We start from the raw sequence: 26,617 nt of genomic DNA on the forward strand, positions 1-26,617 counted from the left end.
GGTTTCGTCTCGCTAAACCAATGAAATCGCAGTACTTCCTCTTTGAAAGCCAATCGATGCTTAGGGCGGGACCAAAACGGGGTTTATATCCAGGTCAACGTGGTGCTATTTGGATATCTGTATTGCAGCACTGAAAGACAACGTTTGTGTTTACAAACCGGAGGGAACTTTCTACATCGAATATGTCCGGAAGAGGAAAAACTGGAGCAAAGGCCCGCGCTAAGGCAAAGACCCGCAGCTCACGTGCTGGTCTGCAATTCCCCGTGGGCCGTGTTCACCGTCTACTCCGTAAGGGAAACTACGCCGAGAGAGTAGGTGCCGGAGCCCCGGTTTACCTGGCCGCCGTGCTCGAGTACCTTACCGCTGAGATCCTGGAGTTGGCCGGGAACGCCGCCAGGGACAACAAGAAGACCCGCATCATCCCACGCCATCTTCAGCTGGCCGTTCGCAACGACGAGGAGCTGAACAAGCTGCTTGGCGGCGTGACCATCGCCCAGGGCGGCGTCCTGCCAAACATCCAGGCCGTCCTGCTGCCGAAGAAGACCGGCCAGGCTACACCAAGTTCCGGAAAGGCGGGAAAGAAGTCTTCGCAGTCTCAAGAATATTAGCTTCTAAGCTATCGCCGCTAAAAACCAAAGGCCCTTTTAAGGGCCACTCACTCACTGAAAGAGCACCTTTCCCCTCATGATGTACATATGACCGATGACTGACTTTACTGTATAAACTACCGTAACATGTACTTAGTAAAACGTTACATTCAGGGCTTTTCATTAAACTGAAAATTTGATTGTTCACTCTTGTTTCTTTGTGTTCTTTCCCTACTCAGCAGAAAATTAAACTATATTAAAGGACTTCATAACATTTACATTGCATAAGGTAGTAAACAAACTAAGATGTCGGAACCGGGATAAATTGTGTCCTAAGGTCTGACAAATTCAAATTAACTAAGTTATACTGCAAAATGTAGTTTTGATCTTACAAAACCAGGAGATTTGTCAAAATTGTGATCATAGCATGTCGTAATTAGTAAAACTAAACGAAATGTTCTTCAAAGTCAGGAGGAAACTAATAGATCTGAATCATGATCGACAATTTGTTCCAAACCGGTTTAGTGTTAAAAGTCCAGCAGGAAACTAAACCCTGACTTAGCTTTGGTTGAATTTTAAACTGTTTAAAACCTTATTGAAGATTTCCAATATAGATTTCCATTTAGTTGCATAACAATTGCCAATATCCAGAGTCAGGTATGAAATAATGCATGTAAAAATAACCAAACCATAATGATAAACCAGAATGTTGATCTTCACGACAACTTATTGATCATTTTACACACAGACGCTGTTCTGAACTATGGATATCCTTAATATACAGATTGAACTTAAAAAAGAGTTCAATAACAGGTTTCACCCAGAGACTTTACATTTGTGAATAGGACATTTGGCCAAAAAGAGCTGGAGATTTATTAAGAACAGACCAGAGTCTGCCCACCCATCCATCCATTCATGATACTGACATTGCCACGTTCGAACCATCCATCCATCCGTCCGTTTCATCCCTTACGGTCACGCCCAGCCCATTTAAATTATCTTTAAAATGACATCCTTCCAGAACCAGCTAAAACGAACATCAACAATGAAATCATAAATATTCTGCCAGAACACTTCAACTTGAGGACAGTACCAAAAAAGATCAATGACTGTTTAACAAAAACTACAAAGTTTATGTTGAATTTGAAGCTATTTTGAATGAAAACTTTAGCTGGGCATGAATTCTGTGAACTATCTTATAGGAAACTTATTTTATTGGTAATCCAAAGTGTATAAGGCAGTGTTTTTCAACCAGTGTGCCGCGGCACACTAGTGTGCCGTGGGAGATGGTCAAGTGTGCCGTGGAAAATTGCCCTCATTAACTGATCTAAAAACATTAACCATCTCCAGGAAATCAGCTCTTTGTTCATCCAAACAGGTCCTGATAAAACACTGAGTAGTTAGGAATATAAACGATCATAAAATACTTTTTTCGTTGTGTTTATTTGATTCTATTAAAGACATTTTGATAAGAATGACGGTAACGCGAAATAGCTGCAGCTATAACTGTGTAAGGAAAAGTCCCGCAGCTTTTACTGTCTCCACGACACCACCAATCATTCTTGAAGGCTTAATCACATGTCATCAGTCTGACCAATCAGAAGTGGTTAAAGTCTCCACTTCCTTGTTCCAATTTAGCTCATAACTCAGTCAGTTCCGACAAAAACACCAGCTAAAGCTCGTATTTAGCAGTGTAACTTTCCACAGAATGCGGTATCAGACCGTGGAACAAGTGAACAAAACCATGAAGCTCAGAGACGCGAGTCTTTCTGCCCTTTTCTCGCAGTTTTCACACTACATCTCCCATGATGCATTGGCTTAAAGGGACAGCGTCTTGAAAACACAACGAACATACAGTTTGTATGTAACTTAAATTTTATTACATCTTTTAGAAAAACATCTGCAACTTCCTGCTTTTTCTGCCACAATTATCACAAAAATGCACGTCAGATTGCCGGGGGGGGGGGCGGGGGGGGGGGGGGGGGCTGTAGATCAAAACAGACTATGAGTTTCTGCTTTTTTTTTTTTTTTTTTTTGGGATGCTGGTGTGCCGCGGGATTTTTGTCAAGGTTAAAGTGTGCCGTGGCTCAAAAAAGGTTGAAAAACACTGGTATAAGGGGTTTTGCAAACCTTCCGAGCAACGTCTTCCACAAATGTATTGCATAGTAGTCTTTGCAGCTGCTCAACTACATAATTAAAACTTGTTTATTTTGAATGCACTTCTAATTAAAACTACATCGTTGATAATGAGCGTGGTGAATGCACATGTGGAGTCACTGAGGTGTTGATAACCTGTTTTTTTTGCTGTTTGGTTTAACTGTTGTTATTTGTAACACATGTGACCTAAATGTGTGGTTAAAGCCTGCAAAACACATTCTAACGGTTTTACATGTGTTCACCTGCAGGTGTTTCCCTTCTTGCACACAAAGACAAAAACATCCTTTTTTTGCAGTGTTGATGATAGAGCTGAATGATCACAAGGAAGTTTAAATTATTTTTAATTGAATTAAAGAAATGTTTTCTTTATTTAATAAGCATGGATATTAATGTTTATTCTGTGTCAAGCCTGTCATGTAAAAAAACAAATATATGTAATATTATTAATTCATACTAAATATCTTTTGCATTTGAAAAGGTGAGGAATTCAACTGAACACTGCAGATATGTTAGGATTGTAGTTAGTCATCTTTGCCACTAGAGGGCGACGCTTGAAAATGCTTGATGTGCCTGTGTCAGCCTGTATCTTTAAGTATTTAAAATTCCTCTCTAATTTAAATTTTAGCCTAAAACTTAAATATCTATTTAACAATAAAATTTTTGCAATAAACTGTTTTTTTGTAAAACAGTTTATTGCATGGATCTGCTAAATTAATTTTGGGATTCTGGGAACAGATATGGTTTTTTCATGTCAAATGAAAATAGATGTTGGGGTTTCTTAGTGCACCTCAGAACAGCTGAAATCTCCTTCCTACAGGAGGATCCTGCTGATATTTCTGTCTCTTCTGACCGCTTTATTAGTGGCAACAGCAGCTTAATGCAAAAGGTCTGAACTGAGCTCAGGACAGACTGAACCAATTACCCAGGCACTGACTACGTGTCCAAAACTATTATCCAGACTAAAAATTCCAGCCCTCAAGGAAAACCACAGTCTCTGTTGGTTGTGAACACTATATTTTTCACATTTAGCAGCACAGATGGCTCTAAATTTAGCAAATCTTATTGTTTTGGCTTTGTGATTTTGTCCCTTTGTTCTAAAACTTGTCATGAAAAGGAGAGACTTAAAGTTTCCCTTGAAGTCTCTCCATTCAGTGCACAGTGAATGAATCAAAGTCAGGTGCAATGGTGTTCTAAAAAAGCATTAAGAGCTCTTTAGAAAGTCCAAAGAGCCGCTTTGTTTAATGAAAAACCAAAGCAATGGAGGGACAGAGAATTTACTGACTCCAATGGCAAAAAGTGGAGAGAGAAAGAAGGCTGGACAGAGGGGAGGATCTGGTGGAAAGATGTACAGTTACTGACTAAAACGCTCTCTTTGTGAGCAACCCAACATATGTGAAGAAGGAGCGGCATGTTTTTATTCTAAGTTTGGAAACTCTCATCAGGAAATATTTGGAAAATGCCTCATCTTGTGTTTTTAATCTCTGGGATGATCCTGACAGAGAGGGGAAAGGATTCCTTGTGAACACTGGTAACTAACCAAAATAATTGCTTGCTATTGTCTGTGTAATAGGAGATAAAGGGTCTTTTGTGGCTGCTCACTTGAATAGTTTGTCTGTCAAAACTGACCCAGTTATGATTTCAACTAGCTGTGCCCTGTGTGTCCATCTTTTCTCAATTTCTATAAAAGAACCTTCAATGTAACCTTAGTTTAGACATAGTGACATCCAGTTGGTATTGCAGGTTAATTAAGTATTTTAACTTTTATATATATACCGGTATATATATTTTTAGGACAAATTTGCTGAGTGCTGGTTTGGCAGGTTTGGCACTCATGTTTAGGTCAAGATCAGATCAAAGGTGCTGTTTGGATGACAGGATTTATGAGTGACCCTGAGAGGAAGTGCTGACTCCAAGTTTTAATTTATAGCAAGGAAGTTGCTGTTTCCAAAGGAGATGAAAGATAATTTGCAACCAGGTTCTCATTAGTCTGCGGAACACTCAGTGTTTGTGTGTTTATCTATTTAACTGAGTCCCAACTTACATAATTGTTTGATGTGTTTGTGCTTTTATTTTTATTTTTTTTACATGTCATGGCGTTCAGAGCGTCGCAGAAATATGCGCAGATTTGGTGATTAAAATCTCCATCTAGATGTTTAAAAATGCTACCATCCATACCAGGGGTCTGAAACCTGCGGCTACAGAGCAACATGTGCCTCTTTCACCCCTGCATTGTGACTCTATGGTGAAGAAAAATGACAAGTGTTTAGCTTTAAAAAGGAAACAGAAAATACATAGTAAAATAAAAAAATAAAAAAAAGTAAAATAACTCAAACTTTATTCAATTAGGCTCCTGATAGCTAAAATATTTTGATTGATTATTGAGCTCCGTTTACTATAGAAAATCAATTCGAAATCGGTAAACACAATCAGAAATCATACTTAATCCCAAATCAAATTATCCACCAGATTATAAGGTAAATTCTCTTTTTTTAAAATCTCACAATATTTATGTATTTTATGGCTGAGATGCACCACAAACAATTTTTAACAATTATCTTTTTATCACAATGTTCTTGATTTTTGTCTAGTTTTACCATTTTAGCATTTTATTATTTATTGATGCAATATTGTGTACAGCACTTTGGGCATCCTTGAATGGTGGTGGAAGGTGCTCTATAAATGAATAAAATGGATGAATAATTAATTTAATTAGGGCGGGGTTAGGGTAAAGGTTATGGTTAAGGCTTTGGTTAAAATACTTGCAGGTATTGCAGCAATGTTCATTTTGGCCACAGATATTATGCCAACATCAATTTCCATCAGATTATGTGCTAGTCGCAGTCAAATGCATACAAATAACTTTTTTTTATATCACTGCTGACATCACACTACCTACCTACTACTACAGTTGCTGCCTTGAGATGATCCTATGTGAGACAGGATGTCTATTATTGTAAAAGGAAGTCATGTAAACCATTTAAAAAAAAAATAGACTATTTCACATTTCAAAAAAAGCAATTTTGCTTTTTGCAAAAAACAACAACATTTCCGTGATATTTATCAAAGTGGTAACAATAACATAAATGCATATCAGTGTGTTATTTTTCTAAAGCATGAAACAAGATTTTTTAGCTTCTACTGGGTTGTTGTTAGTGACAAATTTCCTAAAATTGTCCTTCAGGTTTTGAAGGTTGCAGACCCCTGATCTATACTTTCAGATCATGCTCCTTCACTTTTGCAGTGCACTTAACTTAACTTTGTCTGAAAATGCATTTACTGGTTATAGTAAATTGGAAATAAGAAAAATGTTTATGTTTTTAATTAGTTTTACAATAAATTGAAATATTTTACTACCAGTTTTCAAAGAAGTGCGTATTTTTATTTTTATTTTGCAGTGTTTATGTATGGTGCTTTTGCGGTTCCCCACAGCTTATATCACTTCTCAAAAAGGCTTTAATGTGAACTAATGTTCACCCTCTCAGCTGAAACGTCCACGTCATCACTGTTGCTGCTTGACACATCCTCAACCAATCTGGTTTCCTAGCTGCCTCTGTTTGTTTGTTAACGTTTTCCCTCCATGAGTCATCCTCTCCTTCATTTCCTTCATCCCCTCTGTGGCCCTGGTCATGGGAAAACCCTCAAAAGATCAATAGTGGGACTTTTCCCCCACTCTGTCTCTGTTTGTCTGTAAGCCAAACATTGATCCTGAGGGACGTCTGAAAAGATGCTCGCTTGTGTCCACTCACTTCCTGTGGAACACAGTGTGTCTCCATCCCCTCATCCCAGATGTCTTAAGAAGAGTAACAGCTTTGTTGTCCACAACAGCCCACTTCTATCATAAACCGTAAAGTTTTCCACAGTGGAAAAGTGAGTTTGTTGTCGAGCTCAGAGCAGGAAATCAGACAACACGGGGTCCGTTCCATCTCCAACTCCTACACCACATGTATTTTCCTTGTCTTGGATCACACCATTACCAGCCTCTTCTCATCATGTGGTGGGGTTAGCCGGAACTTTTTAGGCAGTCTGTGCATTTAAATTAACCTTTTAAAAGTCAATTAACAAAAAAAGTAGAGAAAATCAACAAAAGATAAATCAGAAAATATCTCGGAGGGCAGTGGAAGTGCACAATCCCCCGTTGCTGCATGTAACTCTGATAGGATGTAATCCTGCACCGAGATGGGGAGGAGAAGGGCTGGGAGGAGGGAAATAGCAGAGGAACTCGGAGAGTGAATGAAAAAAAAAAAGCAAGGAGCAAGACAGACATAATAATGTGGTCACTGCTCTGTGAGTTTTTGGAGTCCAGAGAAGTCATGGATCTCCCAGCTGTGTGGACTCTGTCAGAGTAGAGAGATGGTGAGAGCTGCATGGCAGTCAGACAAGTAAGTAAACTAACCTCAGATTTCCAGAACTTCTTCAACTTGTTGCTATCTTCTCTAAAAGAAAACTTCTAATTTTGAATTTCACATCTTTTTAGATGTAAGATATTTGTGTCATTCTTTTCATTTTGTCAATGTTTGTTCCCAGCAGAAGTGTGTAGAAGTAGCAGCCCAGACTGTGTAGCTGGCAGGATCTATTTTCAGCAGCTCATGGCAACGCTGAAGGGCATAACTGCCTCTGTAATGACAGGTTAGAGTGCACAGCCCCACATTTGCAGGCATTAAAACAGTTCTCTGGGCTGGGCGTGTTCCTTAAATCACAGAGGTTTGCACGAGTGGGAGCAAATGGGTGCACATTCGTGTTTGTGTGAGTCAGGCAGACAGAGACACACCACCCTGCCCAATCTCCTGTCTTGTTTGAGGGCGAGTCGCAAAAGGGCCAGTGTTGACAGCCAGTGGGCTGACAGCAGAGGCGCTGGGGCTCCAGTGTCAGAGCGGAACAGAGGGTACGGTCTGTTCTCCGTGTCACTGGGTCCTCTGAGACTCACACACAATTGTCAGATGTGTGTGGTTTTGCCCAGCAGCCTTGTCTGGAGTGACATCAGACTGTTTTAAAGCCCTGTTGTCTTGAATGCGATGAGCTAAACTTTAAAAATTGTAGATTTAAAAAAAATATTTCAGTGAGAATTTTAAGTAGTCTCTAATAGGAACATGGAACAACAAAAAGATTAATTGGTTTGTGTGTCAGGAAAACTACAACGCATTGGGTTGACAGCATGAGGCCCAACCACACAGCTGCCTGTGTTACTTAGTAGACAAAACAGAGTGGTTAGGAGGCCATGGAGTCTACTGCAGGGCTATAAAAAACGTTTGTGATAGCGAAGGTAAGGATGCCAGTTTTAACGTGTCTGGGTTTTCTCTGTCATGATGCGATGATTCCACAGCTGCGTGGGACTGATGTTTGTGAGAGGGTTTTAAAAGTCTGAGTCACAGTGAGTCATCGCGGTCAGACATCTGACCCCCTTATTGGGCCGTGTGGAGCTTTTTCACACCTTCTGCCAAAAACACACACCTGATATTTTCACCAAACCAATTGTCTGTGTTCTTATGCGCGTTGTGCTCAATGTCGAAAAGGAAGAATCTGTGTTAGCTGACGCCTGTATCGTTTTGGCCATAGTTCTGGAGAAACAATTAGTCTGTGTAATGGTTTGGTCACATGGGTTTATAACTGGGGCAGAAGCATTTCTAAGGAAAGCACTGTTCCCATTGTAGTAGCAGTACTCTCAGTGCTCCCACTGAAGCTCTGAACCACACTGTGTGGATGTGTGTTCTTCAGGATCTTCACGTGTCAGATCTTTCTGATCATCCCATCGACATGGACCGCCTGAGTGGGAACAAACATGAGCGACAGACGCACCAGGTCCTACAGGTGAGTCCTCTCATCTAGACTAAATAAATAAGATATTTATAGTGGTAGATGGATAAAATAAACTCAATTGTAACGACTTGAATTATAAGGTTTCATCCTCATAATAATATACGCTTAACATACCGTGTGTGTTTTTAATCACGTCCTTCCTTTAACATTGCATTATCTGCTTTGATTTGGATCACTCTTCTAAATTAATTTTTAGCTCAACTTTAGCCATTGACTTTTTTTTTGGACTGTGGCTCATTTATGGGGGTGGGTTATGGTCAGCTCAACGAATGAATGAAAAAATACATCAGATCACCACCCTGCCATCACCATGCTGTCCATCTTAACCAAACATCTCATCTTTCCATAGAACATTGTTCAAATGGACGTGCAGTTTCTATAGAAGACTTCGTCTCCTGCAAACTCTTGAACACAAATCGTATTTGTGCAGCCCTTTTATAGTTGTTCATGCTCTGGGAAAAGTGGAGCATTCCCATGGTGGAAAAAGCTTTTGTGGAGTTGATTGACGAGGTGGAGAACCACGTGTTTGAAAAAGAAAAGAAAGGAGATAGTTATTAAGAGAGACCCAACCTCGATTGGAAAAATCTACTCGTTTTCCTGCCATCTTTGCAGCACTCTCTGTTGATTGGCTGAAACAGCTGATTCCAAGTAGTGAAGTGATTCCCTTCAGGTAATCATTAGCAAGTAGCTGGAACAGAGGCAGGGAGTTGGATCTGAGCTGAGAAATGTAATGATTACCGAGAAGTACTTCTTTACCACATTAACTACACCCACTTAAGCTGTTAGACATCTTGTGCTGTCATCAAAAGATGGACGAGACAATTATTTATCTGGCTTAATCTGTCCTAATTGGGGCTGCAAGACAAAAATGATGAATAAGGCCTGAATTCAAGACCAAATGTCTTGCATCTCCCAGCTTCATGGAAAAGGCTTTAGATTGGAGTTTGACAGGTAGCTGTCAGAAGTCAGGGCTCTGTCTCCCCCTCTAGTCACCAGCGGGAACCGTCTCCAGAGTTTTGAATGCACTTCATCTCCCAGCAACCCCAGCACATAGTTTCTGGCTGCCACACACCTGACTTTCATTTGCAGTCACTGACAGTACACTTGAGCACTGCACAGAGCTTCACTCAGTGCGAAGGATTGTTTGTGCCACGCTGCCTGCGGTACTGAGTGTTATATCCAGACCCCGACTCTCGCCTGGATCCTGACTACTCTAGTTTCCTCTCTGATGGTCCCATGCTCATTACTGCCCCCTGCCTGCCTGACCCTGATTTAGTTTTGTGGACATTTAACTGAGCTAATAAACCTGCTGCAACTGGATCCAGCCGTCTGTCTGTTTTGTGACAGAAGCCCAGGGGTTTTCGCAGTACCTTTTAGACTTTGGGCTGAATTTGTTTATATCTTTGCAAATGAAAACTTAAGGAATTGTTTTCTATTTTTTTTTGCATGCCAAATGTTTGCTATATTAAAGTAAATACAAGTGATGAAAAATCTAAGTTTTAAATGCCAAAATCAAAGAGCTTATAACTTCAATCAATTTCATCTTCTAAATCTACTGTCATATTATAGCGCGCAACCAAATCTTAAAATATCTAATAGCCCGTCTGCCTTTAGGGGCTTAAAGCTCTCACTTCAGCAGGGCTTAATTTGGAAGTTGTTGTGTAAGGACACCTTTTCATTTCGGGGAACAAAATCTGCCTGACATCATACGACAAACTGTAAACAAAGGAAGGCCATGCATACAGCAACCAGTGACGCATGAAAATTACAATCACTAATGTAATTATTGTTATCACATTTACAGATGCAAATCTTTAGACTCGATTCCAAGGCATACAGTACACTGTATGAAAATGTGATTTAAAAAAAACAAGTCTTAGTTTTAAAAATAACATAAAAAAACTTAATTCCTTTTTTAAAGAATGTACTTAAAATTTATTGTTTTATTGTGTGCAGAGCTGACAAAATTAAGTGTATACCATTAAGAGCAACTGTCCAAGTCTTGTGTTTATATTTATATTTTTTTTTTAGTTTTTTACTTGATCCATGATCATTGATATTTGAATACGGTAAGTGAATAAAGCTTGATTTGTTTTGTTGTTTTCACAGAACACTCCTTTAGACCTGATTGAAACAGGGAAGTCTTTGAAAGTCCAAGCAGAGCGCCCCCACCTGGTCAGCTTGGGAAGTGGACGCCTAAGCACAGCTATCACTTTACTTCCATTGCTGGAAGGTCAGCTAGTACAAGGAATTTTCTTTTTGTTTCAACACATAAAAAAGTGTAGCAATATGTAAACAATAACACATAATACTTATGACTAAATACCTCACTTTATGTTCATAAAATACCTAAAATTTAAAAAATGATATCAATTGAAGGAAAAAAAAAACGTTCATTTTGCACTGTGTGAATGTTAGTAGCATGATTTGTTTGTAGTTCTTTGTTAAAATAAGTAATTTCTTTAATAGGTATGTGGCACAAGTGGCGCTGAATTAAAGAAAATCATGACACAAAAGGCTTTTTTCCACATGCTGAGCCATACTTCTGTCAAACATTACTTCTGTTTGTGACGTGTTTTTTCAGCAGTAATTTTGCACTATCAGCACCATGGCATATTTGAGACTTGCACATGTTGTTCATCATTCATTGGATCGTGCAGCTTTAGGAACTGACACAGATAATGTTCCCTGTTGTCACAGGGAGAACTACACTGGGCAGTGAGAGGACAGATATCCCCCTGCACGGCCCTGGCATTGCTCCTCAGCACTGCTACATTGAAAACCAGGCAGGGAGCATCACCTTGTACCCATGTGGGAACCCGTGCTCTGTGGATGGACTTGCCATCTCCAAACCATATCGCCTCACACAAGGTAAGACTGGCACAAGTCTAAATATGATCCAAGAAAAATGCTTGAAAAAAACGTTCGTGGTAGAGCTGTTTAAACATAAACATGTATGCATATTCTTGGCTCAATACTTTGGTTGCCCAAAACAACACCATAAAGCTGCAATCTATTAAAGGATGCTCAATTTAAAGCCTGGAACCATACTAAACCTTGCTTCTGACACTTCTCATGATGTTGTGTGAAGTCTAAGTTAGAGAGAATAGCTTTGAGGCACATTAAGGGACAGGAGGGAGACAGCTGCTCCATGCTAAGAGGCCATGGTGCAAGATTAATTATAGAGATTGATCTGGCAACTTTTTACAACATCTGCAACTACAGACCAACCACCAGACCTATGAACCAAAGAAACTGAGAACATTAGTAGTTGTCACTTAATTGAAAATCCCTGAAGCTTGATTCAACAGGACTTAAACTGCTTGACCTGGACCAGAGTTTTGCTTCTCAGATAATGTTTGATTGTTAGATCTGAAAGCATCTAACTATGGCGTGGACCAAACAACAAAACCCTGGTTCTTCTAATAGAGTTAGGGTCTGGGTTCACCTGAAGGTTGGCCCCAGAACAATTTTCTATAAAATTGATGCATATGGAGATGACAGCAGACCAAGGAGCAGAAGTAAACAAAACAGAGTAAACATTGCAGGCGCAGTAAATGAGGCCCAACATCCAAACACAAGTAAAAAAAATGTGTAAAATGCCAGGTGGGCAGAAAACTCAGTGTTGAGCCGTTTAATTATGTTGATGGTCAGATTACAGACATTACATGATTGGTAGTATTTATTCATGCTCATATCTTTGTGGTCTGTTCTGCAAAAAGCGACCTCAGCGACAGTAGCTGGCTCGGGTGGATTTATGTTTTTGTATGTTTTTTAAAAAAAAGTTTTTGTTCTTTGTTTTTCTCGCTTGTGTGTTAGATTTTGTGTTTTGTCTCACCTGGGTTAAAATACCAGTCATCCACAGCTGCTACTCTTGTAGCTCATTGCTTTCTTCGTTTTAGTTTTGTGACCTTTTCCACCTTTGTGGCATGTTCAGATTCAGTCCTGCTTTGTGGTCTGCTGCCCCTCACCCAGCAGGCAGGTGATGCACGGTCCTCCAGGTTAATGTTATAGGCCTGTAATGGTTAATATCTCCCAAGGTTAAATTAAGTTTTAAATTCTTATTCTTATCGCAAACTCTCCTGATAAGGCTTGTCAGAAAGCCTTTGTGAAACATCCAAATCAGAAACCAGGAAAGTCAGAAAGTCAAAGCTCCAGGAAACTGTGTGAAACAGGAAAAATAATTTTTTGTTTATAACTGCATTTACCAGAGGACATAACAAGACAGTTGTGCATCCTTCAAGTTTTTTTTTTTTTTTTGCGTACTGCATATTTGTCATTCAAGTGCTACAGTGGTCCCGCCCCTGCGGTTCCCTCTGAGATGTAAGCCGGCAGCTCACCAGACTGCCATTTGAAGCTGGTGTGTGTGTGTGGAGACAGCAGCTGCTGAACAGGAATACTCCATTCAAAGGACAATCATTAAACCTTAAGCAAAATAATAATAATAATAATTCTCATGCCTTTTGGACATCTTGTGAATCATCAACAACTCAGAACAAAAGCGCATGAGGAAATTAACCAGGAATGCGGGGAATAAATAACAAAGATGTTTTCACTTGCTGAATAATTACACGTAAGTTTGACATGTCATTTGTGTGTTTCTTTCAAATCTTGCTTTAAATTGCTGGGGTTTAAATAATGAAAATTATCTAGAAGTTTATATTTTATACTCATTTTCTTTAAATCTAATATTTATTTACAGTTTAAACAGTTTACATAAACTCCTTAAACTAAGTCAAACACCATTTTCATTCCATCACTGAGAACTAAGATGTTCTGAACACAGAGGAACTAATTACAATCACAGGGTTGTGTTGTGTTTAAGCAAAAGCAAACGACTCTTAAATATTCATGAAATGTGACTGTAAGGTCATAAATACTCATCATTGACTGCTCTGCACATGCTCCCTGTCTTCTCCTTCCAGGGTGCATGCTGTGTTTTGGTCAGTCGGCATTTTTTCGTTTCAACCACCCAGAAGAGGCTCAGAGAATGAAGAACATGCTGCCCGGAGGACACCTTGATGCCCCCAAAACACTTACCTCTGGTAAAGGAAATTTAATTTCATCTTAGCCAAATCTACACTGAACAATTCCTGCCATCCAGAAATAAGCATCTTGTGACAACTGTGTGTACAGAGTGTGCACAGCCAGCTCAGCAGCTATTCTGGGCAGAGCAAATGCTTTGGGAACATAAAGCCCGTTATTTTCCTATATCTATACCATAACATTCTATGATCCCACACATGCAGAGGAGTTTAGGCAGGGTTTGATGTTGCTGAGTCAAAATGACATGTTTGCCAAAATTAAATGTAGATGTGATAAACTAAACAATCCCATTTTGAAATCCTATATTGTTAGTTCAAAATAGGGAGAAACTGGGTTTTTTGTGTTTGCCTACATTTTTAGCCCAACTTCTCCAATTATACTTGACCGCTATGAAGGACATTTTTATCCCTGCCAGGAAACAGAATTAGTTTTAACAGATCCAATTATCTTTGGCTTACATTTTGAGTGACTTCATCTAGATTTTCACACAGCACAGTGACCTCATTGTGTTGAAGGACCGTTGTAATCTTTGCCTGGGGTTTGTTTTGGAAAGTGCCATTATGGTGGCAGGCTGCCGGCTGTGCAGCCTGTGATATTTGCAGCCCATTCTCCTCTGACCTTATTGATTTTACATTCAGAGCCTGAATAATAAGAGTCACCACACCCCTCCCAGTGTGTGTGTGTCCACTCTTTCCTGACCAAGCCCTGATTTCATGGTTTGAAAGAGCCACACTGCTGAACATTTATATTTAGCTGCTCCAAATCCCTGTGGAATTACGTGAGAGCTATGGAGCATCACAACCACTGGGTTTGACTCATGCAGGGTGCCTTGGGCGCCACTTGAAGCACCCCTCTTAACAAAGGGCTGATTGGTTTTCTCCTATAAATTTTGAGCACTGGCCCTTAATTCTACTGTTGACCTAAGACACGGTTGAGGTCAACCAAAACCGTGTGTTTGTGTTAGAGTGTTTTTACAACTGCCGTCTTCCTTTACCACCAGGAATGCTCTTGGACAAATGTTTCCAAATGTTTGCCCCCCTGCAGATACCCACAGAAGCTCCAATGGGAACCATGAGCTTTTTTCAAGCGATGCCACACTCAACAACATGGCCAAGAATCTTCAGAACTCCTTGGTGCTGAAAGCTTCTGCCTCATTGGGGACTGGTAAGCAGCATGGCCAAGCAGCTCCTGCAGACCTGCACCTGAACGGTAAAAATGGCTCCTCGACAACAGCTGAAAACAAGAGCATCTCACTCGGCCAGAACAGCAGCGATAAACCTTTTCCAGTTGCCACCAGATCCATGAATACCAGTCAAATTCCTGTTCCTCATCCACGGACTTCACGTTCTACCGCCTTAAGTGACACCAGTGTGGGTCAGAAGATCCACGAGAGCCCAAAACCCCTTAGAAAGTCAAGGGCAGAGGCCACACCAAGCCCTAAACCACATATTAAGGGGTTAGGGCAAGGTCCAGAAAACTTAAGTTTTATCCCCAGTCACACTGCACCCTCCACTAAGTTTTCCACGGCTCCACCCAGCCCACGATTGAGAGACTCTTACCTGCAGAGGAGGTCCCACAGTCCCATGCAACATCATGTGGATGTCCTTCAAAAGCCAACTGGGTCCAACACTCTGAAGGAGCTTCCTCCTCCCAGTCCCCACATGTCCTGTAGAGAGACCCAAAGGAGCCCTCAGAGCCAGCGCAAACATGCATCTCCATCAAAAACAGAGCACATGAGGTCTCCGCATATACGGACTCCATCATCACTTACTAAAGCTGGGAGTGAGTTTGGAAGCAGGGCGATGAGACCAGAACCAGGAAGCGCACTCACACCAAGTTTGGGTTCTGGACCTGGTTTGTCTCCCCTTGCAAGCCCTCGCAGTCAAAGAAAGACTTCTGCTGTAAGCACAAGGGCATCTGGTAACAAAGAAGGGAATCTTACCAAACCATATTCCAGGGAGCGCAAAAACAGCATCTCTGAGATCAGTGACAATGAGGACGAGTTGCTGGAATACCACCGCTGGCAGAGGGAGGAGAGGCTGCGAGAGCAGGAAATGGAGAAACTGGTAAGTGTTGTATTAATATAACACTGCGGCTCAACTAGTTTAAAACTAACCCCTTCATGAAACAACATACCATTAAATTTAGGACTCAACGTAATTAAGCATCACCTTGAATGGAGTAAACCCTGAAGAATATTTTTTTATATAATGGGAAACAACGACCAATAGTATACAGTCCTGAGCACTTTCTGAAGACTATTTTCCTGATTGTGATTGCGTAAGATGTAGTAAACCAGTAGTAAACCAGAGCCTTGAGGGCCAAATGAGAAGAACAGATTTATTAGTTCTTCTAATCAAAACCTATTGTGAATATGATAAAAATTTGTATTATTTTCCTGTTAACATGATTTGAATTTAGAAGGTTACAGTGATAATTTAATTGTGTGGAATATGTAATAATTTATAAAAACACGGATTTAATTGTTAACAAATGATTTTTTTCTAAGCAATTTTTTTTCTTTGTTTTATTTCTGGTCTTGAAATATTAAATTAACAGTATCTTTGCTGAACATATATATTTCTTTTCTATGTGAAAAAATGAAGGTATCCCAATTTAAAAAAAAAATCATAATTTGGACTAAATTTTTTATGTAAGGGTTAATGGCCAACTCAGTATGCATTATCACTTTTTAATGCACGCCGTGCAAGCCTGGACCGTCTGACGCGAAGTGTGTTTAAAAGTGATAATGCATACTACGAAGGTCATTAACCCGCTTATACCATGGTCACTTACAAAAGAAATAAATAGTAAACAGTTTTTAGTCCATCTTGTTTTTTTCCAATTTGGATGGCTTTTCTCACCAAAAGCTAACTATTTGTTACGCGTCGCGCCGCACCACCGCTGCAGTCAAGATTCGGCAATATATTTATGCTGATCGTTCTGATGGGTTAAATAAAGCGTCAGTTCAGAGAGAAAGCTCACCTCTTACCGCAAATGATGAAGCAAATGATTTAAGCTAGGTGACCGGAACTTCTTTTTTCACCCCTGCGGTTATCCTGTGGTATATCACTTTTTAATGCACACCTAGCAGCCAACTAGAATAGAGTATTCACCCGGTCCATAAATAAAAGTAATGAATGCAGGCCAATTAGTTGGCCCTCACCCATTTTCACCTCACCACATTTCTCCCTCTTTGCAAAAAGTTTAGACACCCCTAATGTAAACGATGTGCAAGAATCTAGTGCCACTTCTGCAAATGGTACTCTTAACCCTAAATGTGATCTCAAAAACTGATGTTCAGTTCCTCAAAACTGGGATCCTTAGCTGAAAGAGTAGTGAACAGCCTCACAGCGAACAGGTTGTCTGCTTTTTTAAATCGCATACAGTCTCCTGCCAGACTGCCAGCAGCTTTTCTTTCCTGAATATTACTGGTATCGTCAGCCCATGTGACCAACATGACACGGGGGGAACATTCTTCCGGGCGTCTCAGCATCCAGTGCAGCTGGTTCTTGTTCAACACTATATTTACCAAATGGATGAGTGGCATCTGTTTTCAAGCTCCCTCCTCTTCACTCGGGGCTCTCTCATGTTTATTCCCACACTAGACCACAGACTCCAAAATTGCCATCTATCTTCAGTCCATCCCTCACACTCTTTTCTCACTGCTGACCAACCTGCAACCCCCCCTCTTCACTCCACCCCATCCCACTGACAGCTGATGCAGCTGAAGAAGTGGGTGGTCACTGCTGTCCACTAATCCACAGATGGGATTCTGGAAACCATACTGTTGCTTCTTTTAATATGGATGATTCCAAGTTATGTCATTACAGTTTAATTATGTCCAAAGATTTTGACTCTCATATATCTGTGTGTTGGAAAATTCTAACTTGATAAACAATCTTTTATAGAAAAAACAGAAGCACTTTTTTATTTTTTTAACTTTTCTACTAATTTTCCAATCATCAGCTTTGTGGTCCAACAAGTTAAAGATCCAACTTGTTTTTAGCAAAAGAACATAAATGTCATAATATCAGTCTTCAAGATCCCTGCGGAAGAGGTGTTTTCTTTGAAGTGTTACATGAATTCATCAAGTTTGACTGGTTAGTTAATTCTCACCCGTATAGTCCTTCTAATGTTTCAGTCGGACAGAGGTCTGGACTGTGTCTATACTTTCAGTTTCTATCTCATTGCTGTTGTTGCAATATTCATGTGGTTACACAATCCCATTTCAAATACTTTTGACGCTCTTTGCTGTTGAAGGTATAACTGCTTCTACCTTTATCAAGGTCAGAACACTTGTCAAGAAGATTTGATGCAACTGACTGCAAGTTACCAGGTGAAATCCGATTTCAGTAAAAAGAAGTTACAGAGCATCAACTATTATATAAATTTCATTATGTTGTAAGGGTCAGGATAAGAGTTAACCAATTTTTGAGTCAATATTAGGTTGTGTCCAAATTCCTTCACTGCTTACTACATAGTGCATATATAGTGCGTTTGCGTTTTCATGGTGCTGTCCGGAAATACAGTGCCGAAGTAAATTCCCAGAAGTCTCTGTGAAAAGCCAGTGTGTATCGATGCTCACTAGATTGGCGAATATAGACTGCAATGCATTGCGTTTAGACGATTCTTGTGAAAAAAAATGATGTTGATGTGGTTTTTTTTGATAAACCATGTTTTCATCATTAGAACATAGTGGATTCATAAATAGTCTTCAGGGTGTTTTTATTAGTATTTTATAAGGTTTTTACTTCGTAAAATGGTGAGATCATATTTGTTGTTCAAAAAAAAGTAGTAAGCATGGGGACTGAATTACTTTTAAAATCCAGGAACTATAGCCCCGTTTTTTAGTAGTTAGGGAGTAGGGAGGCAATTCAGACAAAGCCTCAGTATCATTATTGTGAAAGTAAAAGAAAATCATCTATATAGCCTTTATTAAGCATTGAAAAAATAACAAAATAAAAACACCATGAAATTAACATAAAATTATATTAAACTACAATTTGAATAAGATAACATTTTCTCATTTGCCACACTTCCAAAGTCTTCTGTGCCCCCCTGTATAAAATGCTCCAGCTCTACCGTGGTGAAGGGTGTTTGGTGTGAGTAAGGGGGATGTGGGGTTAGATGAAGGCAGATGATTGAAAGAAAAGAAGAAGTGCAGTGGTGGCTGTAATTGGCTCTGCTGGAGTGAAACAACAACAGTTTATAAACTTGGGTTGGCTAAAAACAAGAAAAAAAGTTCAGGCAATGACAGACTTTTATGATGATGGATGCTAAAGCAATTACTCTGCAGTTTGTGGGAGGAAACAGGATGTCTTCCAAACCACTTCTGAGTCAAGTTAGGACTGAAGAGGTATTTTTTAGGTTCCACATAGATTTCTGTGCAGTGTCTTGGTGCAGACACAGTATAAGACAGAGATCTATATCCTGAAGCTCCAGAGCCCCCTGTGGCTCCTATGCCTCTCTGGTTAAAGAATAAATAAATAAATAAATAAATAAATAAAGAAATAAAATTTGTGATTTTAAATAGTAACTGTAAAGTAAAGTAAAGTAAAGTAAAGTAATGTAAGTAGTAAAGTAAATAAAGGTAAAGTAAACCAACTCAAACTTTATTGAAGAAGAGTAAGCATCACTCATCAAGGCTCCTGACTACAGTACCCATAATGCTCCAACAGTCCATCAATTGGTTCAGCTTTGTAGTTTATTTAAGTCACATTTAAGTTGTACTAAGACATTTTGACAGATTTTTGTGCTCCATGTACCACAGAAAATGAAGGCCCATATTTGCCTCTGATCAACACAACACAATCCTTATTTCTACAAAAGGATTTAGGAAAAAATCCCATTTCTTCCTGAAAGATGTTGGTTTGTAAAATGGAAAGAAAAGGTTTCTAAGGATTTTTGTTCATTGCATATTAAATGAATTATTTGCATCATCTAAGAAAGATTTCTGTATTTAAATCAATTTTGTGTTAAGCTCCTGCTTTGATCTGTTTAAATCAAGACACAAATCTCTGATATGCTTCACTGGAAAGAAAAATGTCTTAATTGAAAGCCAGTCAACTAATATTAATGTGTAATCTGCAAATAATATACTATGAACAGAATCTGAAGACTGTTAGCTTTAATCATTCAACATTTATGTCTTATAAATCACACATTTTAATTCAATACGACTGTATGTGTCTGTCCTAATGAAAACAATACTTTCTACAAGAAATGTTTTTTTTTTTTTTTAACCATTGCATGAGAGAGACATTACATTCTAGTGTTATGATGTCAAACTTTACACTATGGCAAATAAAATGGTACAAAACCCAGAAGGGACCTCACATTTCGTAGACCAGTCTTTCTTCAGGAACATGACCCATGTTAATAAGAAAAAGTAAAGATTCAAATGATAGATGATCTATCTGGTGCAGAGTAAAGCTAAGAGAACGTTTAGACAGAAAGCAGCCATTCAACTGTCTTTGGGTTTAATTGAAGGAAATGTGTGATCTCAGTCTTAGGTTTTTGACAATGTCAAATAGGGCTTTTGTTTCCATTCCAATGCTTAAGAACATGTTGGTGTCAGAGATTTCATTTCCTCACCCTGCAATGATCAGAATGTTTTAATGATCTTCACTGTTTGGTGCTCTGACATTTAATAGAATTAAAAGTGATAGGAATCAGAGTCAGACACTGGTAGCTCCTTTCTAAATAAACTGAAAATCCTAGAGCAACCATTGTATTCTCAAGGCCGTTTCTAAACGGTCTGTGGCTCTGCCTTTATGTAAAAACACACTTAGCTAAGTAAACACTGGCTTTTAGGGTTAATATGCAGCTTAAAAATGTTTTGTCAATAAAATAAAAATTTTTCCGTCTATCAGATTCTCTGAGTGTCTCTCACATGGATCGCCTCCTGAGAGGTGAACCTCTATTGCCGTCCCAACCCATTTAACTGCTCTCTAAATGGGACGGTGTCATTCAAAGACACTTGGAGCAAATCTTTACCTTTCTTTTTGGTTTTACCTTTTACATGTATGTTTTCTGTGACTTTAGGAGCGACAGAGACTGGAAACCATCCTGAACCTGTGCGCAGAGTATAATCAGGAGGACCGTTCTGCTGAGCTTGTGAGGACGGGGCTGCTGGAGGTTTTCAGAGGGGTCACCTCAGACGCAGCAGAAAGGACGTCTCATCAGGGAGAAGGGAGAGCCCAGAGGCTAAGAGACAATGATGAAGACCTGCAGAGAGAGGAGTCGAGCAGCACAGAGAGCACACATCAAGAGGTAAAGTTCAGATTATTAACCTATAATAAATAAAACATGTACAAAAAAGATGTTGTATTTGTAGTATTTTAAATTGTACATCCATAAATCTGCACTCAGCATGAAGACATGTTTACTGGGCAGGAGCAGGCCTACCTGGAGGAGGAGAGAAGCAAGATCCTGGCCAGGGTTGATGGTCTGAAGCACAAAGTCAGTGAGCTGGAGCAGCAGCTGCAAGAGACCAAACAGGAGGTCAACAGATACACAAACAAAGCTGTTGCTGGCCTCACACACAGGGGGGGAAAATTCACAATCCTAGATCTTCTTACTCTTGAAGTGTGCTGCCTTCAACAACTGCTGTTGTTGAATTGCAAACTGTGTGCTCCGATTTGTTTGCAGGTGGAGATGGAGCAAGCCCTGCTGCAGGCGGAGAGGTGGGCAGAGCAGGAGGAGGTGGAGGCTGAAAACCAAATCATTTCTCAGCTTGAGCTCAGACTTGGCCAGCTGAACAAGGCCGCCCAACAGGAGAAAGACAAGGCGAGTCTTAAACTTTTAATACATGCAGACACAGCAGTGTTCTGACGTCAGTTTAGCAGTTTAAAAAAATATTTTTGCTGTTACCATTGTGTTGGCACTTACACTTTATCACATAGCCCACCTTTCCCCTCTGAAATGAAACAACAGAAAAAACTACAGTTTTAATGTAATTTAAAAAGCTTTTTGGATAAAGTCAGATGTTTTTATCCTCTAACCTTTTAACTGCACTCCCTCACTAGCTCACACTCTAACCCCTTTATCCTCTAACTCTTAACTGTCATGATTGGGAGCTTCAGAACCTGATGGCATGGATTTTTTTTCTCTCCCTGCCGTGGTGTGTGTGTGTCTGAATGCGGGGACAATTCTGTTTGTGTGTGTGTGCTTTTTATATGTGTTTTTAGGGGAGGGCTAATGTGTCGGCTGAGCGGAGCCTCCTGGAAAAGCAGAGGAATGAGTACAATGAGCTGAAGAGGCAGTTTGATAAGTGCCCCTTGTCTGAAAGGGAACAGTTGCAGGAGCAGCTCAGCAGGGTCAGTGTTCTCACACAGCCCGCTGGCTGGCAACAGTGAGTTTTAATGTACCAAATACTGCAGCCCTGTATCATCTGCACAGACGCAGCAGTCCTGATTTACAGCTGCAGCAGAGTTGGCTTGTCGTATAATACCTGTCATCCTCACATTTACTACTGTAATAACATTTTTTATTGATCTTTCTATATAAAATTATTATAACATCCTATGACAAATAAAAAAAGTGCACAATATCTATAAAACACAGACATATTAAAAAATACATTTATACAATTACTTGCACAGCTTTACTTCAGGCAAAATAAAACTGTGGAAAGGCAGAATACTATACAAACAAATAAAAAATTATTTTGGCCTATTCACCAACTGGTGGATACTGCTGCTGCCAGTTGTCACTGAGCAAAACGTTTCCTTATTTAATCCATATTTAAATATTTGGTATTTGATGCCAGTAACATAATGTAGAGCAACAGACAGATCTGCTTATTTCTTCCTTTGTTGCATCATTTTTCCCTTTGCTGTGTTTAAAAAAACAATGATCTATGTGTTTTTGAAAGCATTTTTTCCCATTAGCGAACATTTAGGTTAGCACTCTCACCTCACAGCGAGAAGGTCCTGGTTCGAGTCCCTGCTGGGTCCTTCCTGTGTGGAGTTTGCATGTTTTCCCTGTGCATGTGTGAGATTTCTCCGAGCACAATGGCTTCCTCCCATGTTCCAAAAACACTCTTCCTCTGTGAATTGGGTGACCTTAAATTGTTCCTAGGTGTGAATGTTAATGTGTGTGGCCCTGTGATTGACCAGCAACCAATCAAGGTTAAACCCCACCTTCCCCCAACAGTTGCTGAAATAGGCTCCAGCAACCCTGTGATTCCAAAATGGATAAAGCAGGTTTGGGGAATGGAGATGGAATTTTTAGGGTCCAAACTGTTTTGGTTAGTGTTAAGGCCTGTTCACACCGGGACGAATTTCGCCGGCGATTTTCGCCGACGTTTAACGCCTCGTGACTAAACAAAGGGCACCAACGAGAGTGTGCACACCGACGCGAAAAAACGCCACGCGTTAAAGCGTCAAAAAAAAAAAACGCCTCGGGTTCGTTTTTTTTTTTCGACGCGTTGCGTCGAAATCTACTCGACCAATGAGAATGGCGCTTTTGCTCACGTGTCTGGAGCTTCTGAAGTTACAGTAAAACACAACTTGGGGGCGCTCAAACACAAAACTGCCTTGCTGAGCACACATACCAGCGAAGAAGATAGACGCCAAGTAGCGTCTACACTGCCGCGAAGCAATAATGACGGACATTCTAAAATATCCCCGAACCAAGCACCAGTTCGAGCTACTGGTGCTTGAAATATTCATGTTTTCTTTGTTTGATTCTGACAAGCGTGTAAATACTTGCTCTCTTCTTCTGAGTGAAAAGCGACTTTAAGAAGCGTAAAGTTGCGCAGCGCCACCTTGTGTACAGGAGTATTTCTGTTTTACATTAAGCGCCATCTAATGTCAGGGAATGAAATTGCATGTTCACTCCACTCATCGTCAGGGAAAATCGCCTGGGTGTGAACACAAAAAACGTGGCGAAAAACGCTGGCGAATAACGCCTGGCGAATATTCGTCCCGGTGTGTACGGGCCTTTAGAATGTTCTTTCAATGCTTTTAGGTTGAAGCAAATAAAAAAAAGGTAACCTCTTAATACATCTTGGTGTTCTGATGATCCTAGATGTATTTTTGACCTTACTTTAGGAGACCGTTGATTTTCTCTTTAGAACAGATGTGCTTCAGCTTTGTGAACAAAGTCAAGGTTCATAAAACTTTGGATTATTCAGACCACACGTTGGTGCTCGAAATGTCAGAACAGAAAACACTGATGTTTTTATTTATTTCTTTGGCATTTTGACATTTTTTCCAGTATATATTTTATACTTGATGCATCTCTGTAGATCTCAGACGTTTAAAAAAAAGATTCTGGCACTTTTATGAAATTGTTTTCCCCCTTTTGCAGTCCTTCAAAAAAATAAAATTCCTTTGAGATGACAAAGAAAAAAAAGATAATTTTGCCATCAAACAATGCTAATAATTAAGAACAGTTAAAAAGGTTAAATAAATTCAGACAATAAAGAGGGAAAACACATTTTTGTCTAAGTGAGTTGAATGTTGGTTGTATGTGTGGTTATATTACAGATGTGCAGCCGATTCCCGTTATGATACATTGCTTGTTTAACATTACTAAACTTTTTCAGTTTTTTTTCATCCCTGTCCCAGCTTCTCTCACATGTGTTGCTGGCATAAAATGTCAAATGTTTACATTTTGAGAATATTTTTTTGGTGCTACATGTTTCTAAAACAGCTGCAAAATTATTTTGTGATATTAGTGTGCAATTACGACTGGCAAGCTAAAGTTTTTCTGATGGCAGGGTTGTCTAAAAATGTACAATCTTTTGCAGTCAAACAAACACACAAAAAACCAACCTGTAAATATTTGGGTTCAAAAATATATGATTGGATGCTGTTTTTAGTTTTTGAGATTTACTAGTTGATCATAAATAAATCCTTTTAATGTATGAATAACTCACATATTTCTGTGCACAAGCAGAAAGCAGAAGCTATAGAGTCTGGCACCAAGCAGTTTGAGGAGCTGGAGTTCTGTCAGCTGGAGGAGGAGAGCAGGCTGGAGGAGAGGAAGGAGGCTCAGAGCTCACAGCTGCTCCGAGAGCAAACAGAGTTTCATTACAGTGTGGCCAACAGGAAGGTGGGGATAGATGCATGAAATGATACATGAGTGTCTGAACTTTTTTGTTACTTGTGTGTTAAGAAAAACACACAAAATAATAAAAGGACTGTTAATTCACAGGAGAAGGTGGCTGCTTTAGACGCTCAGGTGAGGCAACTGGGGTTACAGGCGTCTCAGGACTGTGAGAGGATGGTGAAAGAACGGACTGCAGCTCTACAGCAGCTGCAGAAGGTGAGCCCGTTCTCATTTGTACTTCTGTCACAAGATTTACCACACCAATTTTCCCTTGAAACTCAGACCTGTCAAATAATGAAGAAAAAATGTCAACACATTTAGTGAATGCATATAATTAGACCATTTTTTGGTCCCATTTGGTGTAACTTATTGTTTTGTAATTAAGGTTTTTGCGACCAAGGCCACATATATAAAACAAATTAACGTTCAAGACATTGATTAAAACTGCATTTATTGCCATACTTTATCAATCTCCCAAACATCATAGACACAGAGATTTAAACTACTCACTACTGTGACTGTTTATTAACAAATCCACTCGTTGGTAGCACTTCTGGTTCTTACTTCTGGTATGAAGCACGTGTATAAACAAAATACATTCTGTTTGTGCATTTTCCAAGCACCCACGTCCTGACTTGTTATATCTATGGACCATACTCTAACCACAGACCCAACACTTTAAATTCCAACTTGAGGCTGGTTTGAAAACAGAAGTAACTGCAGCCAGGACAGTTCAACAAATGACCACTAGGAGGCTTGTAACAGAAGCAATTCAGTCCCCGTTTACTCAAATGTATAAGTATCACTGTCAATGCCATTTATTGGGCCCCAGTTTGGCAGAATTAACTACTGTAGTAACATGACCCACAATGTGATGTCCACGCACGTGGATGCCAAGTAAGACATTAACCCTATATGAAGCTAAATATTGTCATTCATATTCAACATACATTTTTTCCTCAGACCAGGTTGTGGCTTTAATGACTGTAACCTTTGAATCGGCACCTGCAGAACAACCTTAATGGGGGTGTACCAATAACTGTTTAGCTTGTTTATTCAGCCTGTTTGCCCTTTTTCTCTGAGCTTTTTACTGCAGCAACTTCAGCGGCAACAAAAAACTTAGCAGTTAGTCCCTTTTGTTTAAAGCAGTCGGCTCGGCTCCTAAACTACTGACCTCGCTGAAGAAAACAAATAGGCTTAAAACAAAAGTAAAATTTCTGCCTTTTATTTTTGGTTTCACTTACATGCAGCATGTAAAATTAACACAAAAATCCTAAAGAAAGGAACTGTTGCAGTGTGCCACATTTTAGTGTAAAAAAATATTTTTGTGCACTTTTCCATTCTGGGAAAATTCTTGACTATCAAAGTTTTTGTCTAACAACCACATTCTGAATTCAGCCAGATAATATATGGGCTCTTGGAGCATGCATCTTTAATGAATAATTAGAAAAAAAACCTGCCAAATCAAAATATACTTTTCAACTTCCATAAAACCTTGAAAAATAATCTAAACTGTAAAAAAAATATTATTCCTGTTTTAATTTTTGACTGGAATCCAATATTTTAAAGTAAAACATTTTAATACCTTGCTGATTCTACCTTTCAGGAGCAGGACAGGTTATGTTCCCTGGAGAGGAGATACCAGGCTTTAACAGGAGAGGAGCAATTCCCAAAGGCCACCAGCAGTGTGAAGGAGGTGAGCAGACACACAGCGGTGGGGCGTCTGAACTGGAGAAGTAGTATTGCAACAGTGGATTGTTTTACTCAGGTGAACTTTCTGAACAGGAATCACTTCACATCAGCGAGACTGACCTTGTTAATGTGGACGGCCCTCTTCATAGCCCCTGTCCCTCTTCTGCCTCTTCCTCCTCTATCATTCCCTCCCCTGAACTCTGTCCTGTCAGGCTTCAAGAGGTAAATGTGAGGAAAATCAGGTCAGAAAGACAGCCTAA

At 39.7% G+C, this 26,617-nt stretch overlaps 2 protein-coding genes across 11 annotated transcripts in view; both read left to right on the forward strand.

Annotated features, from left to right (window-relative positions):
- The first annotated feature begins 83 nt into the window (after nt 1-83).
- Nucleotides 84-794, forward strand: LOC101160258 (histone H2AX). Its single transcript, XM_004076333.4, has one exon. The coding sequence runs from the start codon at nt 183-185 to the stop codon at nt 606-608; it is 426 nt and encodes a 141-aa protein (XP_004076381.1). The 5' UTR covers nt 84-182; the 3' UTR covers nt 609-794.
- Nucleotides 795-3,980: 3,186 nt separating this feature from the next.
- LOC101154798 (pleckstrin homology-like domain family B member 1) overlaps nt 3,981-26,617 on the forward strand; it is a 35,936-nt gene continuing 13,299 nt past the window's right edge. For 4 of the 10 annotated variants that reach the window (XM_023962462.1, XM_023962463.1, XM_023962465.1 and 1 more), the window contains exons 1-13: nt 6,951-7,123; nt 8,457-8,549; nt 10,668-10,791; nt 11,259-11,429; nt 13,484-13,603; nt 14,649-15,670; nt 20,652-20,879; nt 20,979-21,110; nt 21,258-21,395; nt 21,797-21,925; nt 24,513-24,668; nt 24,771-24,881; nt 26,272-26,361. In XM_023962462.1, coding sequence (XP_023818230.1) covers nt 7,109-7,123; nt 8,457-8,549; nt 10,668-10,791; nt 11,259-11,429; nt 13,484-13,603; nt 14,649-15,670; nt 20,652-20,879; nt 20,979-21,110; nt 21,258-21,395; nt 21,797-21,925; nt 24,513-24,668; nt 24,771-24,881; nt 26,272-26,361 — 2,529 coding nt within the window. In that variant the 5' untranslated portion in view covers nt 6,951-7,108. Of the gene's footprint in view, nt 4,273-6,950; nt 7,124-8,456; nt 8,550-10,667; nt 10,792-11,258; nt 11,430-12,892; nt 13,132-13,483; nt 13,604-14,648; nt 15,671-20,651; nt 20,880-20,978; nt 21,111-21,257; nt 21,396-21,796; nt 21,926-24,512; nt 24,669-24,770; nt 24,882-26,271; nt 26,362-26,450; nt 26,580-26,617 lie in introns of those variants that run through there. The other 6 variants (XM_023962457.1, XM_023962460.1, XM_023962459.1 and 3 more) reach the window with 5 other exon arrangements.

This window comes from Oryzias latipes, chromosome 14 (assembly GCF_002234675.1).
Source record: "Oryzias latipes chromosome 14, ASM223467v1".
In the NCBI taxonomy this organism is placed as follows: domain Eukaryota; kingdom Metazoa; phylum Chordata; class Actinopteri; order Beloniformes; family Adrianichthyidae; genus Oryzias; species Oryzias latipes.